This window comes from Branchiostoma floridae, chromosome 1, assembly GCF_000003815.2.
Source record: "Branchiostoma floridae strain S238N-H82 chromosome 1, Bfl_VNyyK, whole genome shotgun sequence".
Classification (NCBI taxonomy): Eukaryota; Metazoa; Chordata; class Leptocardii; order Amphioxiformes; family Branchiostomatidae; genus Branchiostoma; species Branchiostoma floridae.
The window spans coordinates 34,359,113-34,365,175 of record NC_049979.1 but is presented as its reverse complement, the minus strand read 5'-3'; the positions used below and the strand labels follow the sequence as shown (position 1 = coordinate 34,365,175).

General features: G+C 41.2%; 1 protein-coding gene across 1 annotated transcript; it reads left to right on the top strand.

Annotated features, from left to right (window-relative positions):
• The first annotated feature begins 419 nt into the window (after window positions 1–419).
• On the top strand, window positions 420–5,598 carry LOC118413293 (39S ribosomal protein L4, mitochondrial-like). Its single transcript, XM_035816595.1, has 9 exons — window positions 420–521; window positions 923–1,103; window positions 1,743–1,794; window positions 2,270–2,387; window positions 3,042–3,148; window positions 3,678–3,728; window positions 3,870–3,928; window positions 4,283–4,356; window positions 4,859–5,598. The coding sequence occupies exons 1-9, from the start codon at window positions 464–466 to the stop codon at window positions 5,023–5,025; spliced, it is 867 nt and encodes a 288-aa protein (XP_035672488.1). The 5' UTR covers window positions 420–463; the 3' UTR covers window positions 5,026–5,598.
• The last annotated feature ends 465 nt before the right edge of the window (window positions 5,599–6,063 follow it).

The window sequence follows — 6,063 nt, the reverse complement described above, 5'->3', positions numbered from 1 at the left end:
TCGTTAGCTTAGAGACTCTCTCGTTACTGAGAAATTGTGCCCAACATTGTGGCGTTGTGCAAGATCGCATGGCATAATCGTCAGCGTGTTGGTCTTACGCCCAAGTTCGAAGATCCCAAGTTCACGTCCTGAGTTCGAACTCTGCCATGTCACCGATCTTGTGCCCTTGGGAAAGGCACTTTACACAACTTTACCCACTTCACTCAGGTGAAAATGAGTACCTAGCTCTGGCTAGGGCCGTCCCTCGGATAGGACGTTAGATAAAGACTGTGCCATAATGATCAACTTGATGATCGTGGGCACTGAGAAGAAAGAAAGAAAATTCCTTCCATGTTTTTTTATGTCAAAGTCAGTGTGTGCACAGATACATGAATCATCCATTAAATTTACTTACTTTAAGGCCTCATGTTAGTAATGGTTCAAATGTTGCTAATTGTTGTTACAGAGACTCCTTGTGGCCAGCATGTCTACTGGGCCTGTACAAGTGGATATTCCAACCTCACAGAGTCACCAGCAAACAGGTGTGTATGTCTGTTGTCTGAATTAAGAATTATCACTTCTTTATCAATGTCTGGTACTTAATAAGCTTAGCCAAGAAGGTAATATTTTTTGTAGCATTTTTATACTAGTATGTGTGGATGACAGCATAAGGCCAGTATGGATTGTCTTGATATTTGGTATGTGGTCTAGAAATGACGTTGCAATGGTAAGATTTGGTGATTTGGAACAGATAGTGGTATAGGGTTGGGCCCCCTAGAAGCTTTTTGGGAACTGCAGGAGGCAAGTTTTGTTTCAGACTCTGAAAGAACGGCTCACGGATCTTCATGATTTTTGGTATATAGATAGCTTAAGCGATGTTTCTTTATTGGTGTGTCTTGCAAAGTACTTAAGAAGTGCTATTTCTTTATCAATGTACTCTTAGACCAGTTGGCAGTGATGTCATCGCCTGACCGTCCTATCCTGCGAATGGTAGACAAGACTTCGTTACCTCGGTCCAGATTCTTCCGGCCAGTGTACAGCTGGCTGGAAACACTGGGTGATATCAAGGATGAAAAACTGGGAATGGTGGAACTGCACCCTGATGTGTTCGCTACACATCCCAGGTGGGTTTGCTAAACATTGCAGGTGGGTTTGCTACACATCCTGGGTGGGTTTGCTGTACATCCCTAGGTAGGTTTGCTATGTATTTTGGTTGGTTTTGCTACATATTCTGGGTGGGTTTTGCTACACATCCAGGGTGGGTTTGTTACACATCCTCCTGGGTGGGTTTGCCACACTTCCCAGGTGGGTTGGCTACACTTCCCAGGTGGGTCCACTACACATCCCCAGGTGGGTTTGCTGCACATGCTGGTTGCATGGGTTTGCTATGCATACTGGGTGGGTTTGCTACACATCCTGGGGGGGGTTCACTACACATCCCAGTTGGGTTCACTACACATCCTGGGTGGGTTTGCTATGCATTCTGATTGGGTCGCAACACAACCCCAGGTGGGTTTGCTACACATCCTCCTGGGTTGGTTTTCTTTGCTACACATTCCAGGTGGGTTTGATACACATCCTGGGTGGGTTTGATACACATCCTGGGTGGGTTTGATACACATACTCCTGGGTTGGTTTTATCCCAGCAAGAAAAGTCAAATGTGGCAAGTAATGGTTGGGTGAATTTTATTGTCTCTTCTATCCAATAGTTTTTGGCGATGCCTCAGAGGCTAGCCTAATATTCATGCTGTTTCCCCCCACAGGATGGACATCCTTCACCGCTGTGTCAGGTGGCAGTACTTATACAGAAAAATTGTGAGTCAAGTTACACATTCTTACTCAGCACTCCAAATACTTTTTACCATTACCTACAAAATTGTAAGTTGTCATTTTTTTTAAAAATCTGACAGAAGCTACATGTATAAGCTTAACAAGACAAGACAAGCAAATCTTTTACATTTTGTATTTTGTGCCAGAAGTAGTATGGATGCAACACTGAGTACAGCTACTACTTTTATTTAAGATCTTTTGCTTCTGAATTCTGTTCTGTAAGTACTGGTGGAAACAATTATGCTCCAAGATACTGTAAATTTATTTATTTTGCAGGGATTCAATTTTTTTAAGTTTTAGGATTGGAAGGGATGTTTTCACTATGTATTTAGGTTCATGGCCAAAACAACACTGCAATGCTAAAACAATTATTTGTAGCATCGTTATGCAAGTGGCAAATATTTAAAAAAAACTGCAACAATTTCAAGGTTTACAGTATTCTTTCCTTTTTCATTTCTAGAATTATGACTTTGCGAGGACGAGAGCTGAAATGAGGGGAGGAGGGAGGAAACCCTGGCCCCAGAAGGGCACGGGGAGAGCCAGACATGGCAGCATAAGGTCACCGCTCTGGCATATGGGTAGGTTCCCTTCATACATAGTCACCTGGGTCTATAATGTCCTTTATCTTGTTAATTAACACCTACAATCATATCAAATACCATAAAGATCAATCCTTCTTGAGTGATGTTGTTCACACACATATTATATACACACATATGATATACACACAGACACGCACACATATGTACAAACACACACACACACATACATATGCACAAGGACACACACACACATACATATGCACAAGGACACACATGCACAGACACATATACACTCACACGTACACACATACACACACATACATACATACACACATATATGTGTTTGTTGTCTTTTGCCAGAAATGCACGCTACTGGGAAGGGTTGAGTCCTTCAGACAGGATGTTTAGCCATGGTTCACTGTTCATTTACAAGGAATTTCCCTTTTACAAGAACATGTTGATACTGCCAAAAAGTAGTTACTCAAGCAACTGGATATGGTTTTGGAAACTACTTTTTAGCGTATCTTATTACCTGGATGTCTAATCTACATCGACGTATGTTAATACTGTTATTAATAACGTTAGCATGAAGAGTAGAAGATTGGCTTTACTTTTCATTGGAGTTCATTGAGCAAAACCTGTTTAATGACACTGTCACTTTCACCTGGATTGTCCGTGTGTCCTTGACAGGTGGGAAGTGCCACGGCCCACGTGGACCCTACAGCTACTACCAGTACCTGCCACTCAAGTATAGGGCGCTGGGGCTAAAAGTTGCACTCACCGTCAAACACAGCCAGGTATGCAACTGTTAAAAAATGGCATGTTCTAACAGTTTTGAGTACATATTTGTATTAGTGTAATATATAGTTACTAGTAAGTTTAAGTTAAAGTTGCCTGACGTGCAACTGTAACAGATACTTAGGGATGGCACCCATCCCCATTTCTGTAGCCCTTGGGCCACACATTTGTGCAAGTCACTACAGCAGGGGGCTAGCCCGCTGGTAGTGATGTGTGTTTAACACCCATACTCTTCCTTATTAGTAATGAGTGCTAAGCAGAGAAAGCAGCAAGTACCATTTTCAAGTCTTTGGTATGACTCAGCTGGGGATTAAACTCTCTACCCTACCCAATATATGACAATAATTTTCCTTGTATATATGTCAATATTTTGCATTTGGGACTGGGACCGCGACCAGAATTTTAGTAGCGGCACCTACGCATGGCCCCCTGGCAACTTTCTTTGGTACTGCAGCAAAATATTTGTTTCTATCTTTTGTTCTGTAGACATGTTTTGGAATTGATGTGTTTACATGTCTTCCCATCCAGGGTGATCTTCACATTGTGGACAGATTAGAAATTCCCACAACGGATCCTGAGGTAGGTAATAATTCGAAGATCCGAAATAAGATTGAAAATTATGATTTTCAGATGAAACCCTTTTGCCAGGAAATTCTGGTGTGTTTTGATGATACTGCCATAACAGTGATTCTAATAAGTCAATTTCATCTTCCTGTGCAGTACTTGGAGGACCTGGTCAGATATAGAAACTGGGGAAAATCAGTTCTCCTTGTGGATATGTGAGTATGATTACATATTTATGTAATACAAATATGAAATTGTAAATTATTACTGGGTATATCTTGATCTTTCATCTCCTTCAAATACAAGTATGAAGGATAAAATCACTGTCATATAATGTCCAATGGCATTTAATGTGGGTGGTTCAATAAAAATTCAGCACTACCCACTTTAGGGATGTCCCTCAATATTGTAACTCAACTGGTAGCAGCCTCACAGTTGACCTCCTAGATCCGAGAAAGTGCCTCAAGCACATTAAAAAGGAAGTGCTAACATATTCACTTGCACTGTTGATATTGTGCTGTAGCCTGTAATATATGTCATAGCTGACTCCTTGACACACTTTTTTGCAGGAATGAAGATATAGCAGAAAATGTATGCGAGGCCTCTGCGCAGCTGAACACCATCAATGTCATGCCTTTAGTTGGTAAGTGTGGCTCGTGTCATAAAAGGAATTTTTGACAATGCAAAGGAATGTTTGTTTGGCTGTTTGTTTTAGCTGCATGTGTGACAATGGGTTTTGAGTTAGAGTGTAGTGTCATAGTTGTGTCAGATTGGACAAGTTTTCTAAGATTCACTTGTCCTATCGGGCAAGTACATAAAAACATTTGCCTGCCCGAACCAACTTGTCACTCGCCTGAACTTTAAATAATATTTCAAAAAAGTTTTTTCACTTCCAGTAATGGAATTCTTTTATCACTGGCTCAGTTTTTCTGTGTTGACCAATGCTTGATGCCATGACTGTGAAAGGTAACAAATATATCAAAATCTCACTCATAGAAAAATCTTACTTGTCTAATTGGGCAAGTCAGGTAGGACATGAACTTACCCGATTGGCATTTTCACTTGCCCTGGACAATTGGGCTAATGGACTTTTCCAACCCTGAAAATGCATTTCTATCCCTTCTTACACTATCTCTTGCCCACAGGTCTGAATGTTTACAGTATGCTGAAGCATGACACACTGGTGCTGACCCTGCCGTGTGTGCAGAAACTGGAGAACAAACTCCTGTACCAGGACAACAGACACAGCCACGGCGCCAAGGGCACGATATCAGCCGACAGGGACGTGTTTGGAACTTGGCCCGATAAATAGTTCCTGTGTACAGCGGGAGGCTCAATGTCACCAAAGCATCAACCAAATGTCACTCTATAGAGAACTCATAGATGTCATTAGAATATAGAAGATAAGAAAGAGAAATTTTGAAAGAAAATCGCAGCAGGTAATGCTTACCTTTATCCACGGGGTAACCTACATGTTTTATCCATTGTTTTTAAAAACAGGGTATTTAGGGATATCAAGTCAATGGAAAGTGGTTTGAAAGAGCAACATGTTGAAAACATTGCAATTCTAAACCACCGTCATTAGACTTGATAATTTCACGTCACTGAATACCCCGTTTTTAGCAATAATGGATATAGGTTATTCTGTGAAGAAGGTAGAACTAGCGTTACCTTAAGATATCACAGATGTAATAAGAATATTGAACTAAAATTGTAGCTTCAGTATACTGTGTACAGTTTTCTATGGACAGAATCATGTCTGTTTGCACCCCAACATGGTTAAGGGTCATGTTTGTTGGACACATTTAGAAAACAAGAAACTGTGTTTGTAGCAGTCTTTATTTCAGAACTAGAGCTTGACACATTAAAGAAAGGAATGAAAACACGTCTTGAACTTTTGTGTGTGTGTGCCTGTGTTTACATGTTTGTGTGCCTGTGTAGGTTTTGTGTCTCTGTGTGTATGTGGTAGAATGTATGTGCGTGTGTATGGAACTTTACCCCTAAGTTTGAATCACAACATCACCCTACCCCAGGCTTACGGCTAAGGCTAGTGGTTAGGCCACGACTAAAGTGCAACCATCCAGGAATATCTCCAGAAGGAAGTATCCGAATGGACTGCCTTTCGAATAATGTAAAGTTTGCCAGGCCGGAACTTGACCCCTAAGTTTGAATCGCAACATTAAGGTATCACCCTACCCACTGGCTAAGGCTAGCGGTTAGATAAACGAATAGAGTGCATACGATCGAGACTATCTCCAGAAGGAAGTATCCGATTGGACTGCCATTTTCATCAATCAATAGCGCACAATGAGATCTTTCTAATAATATGAAGTTTCCCCGGCCGGAACTT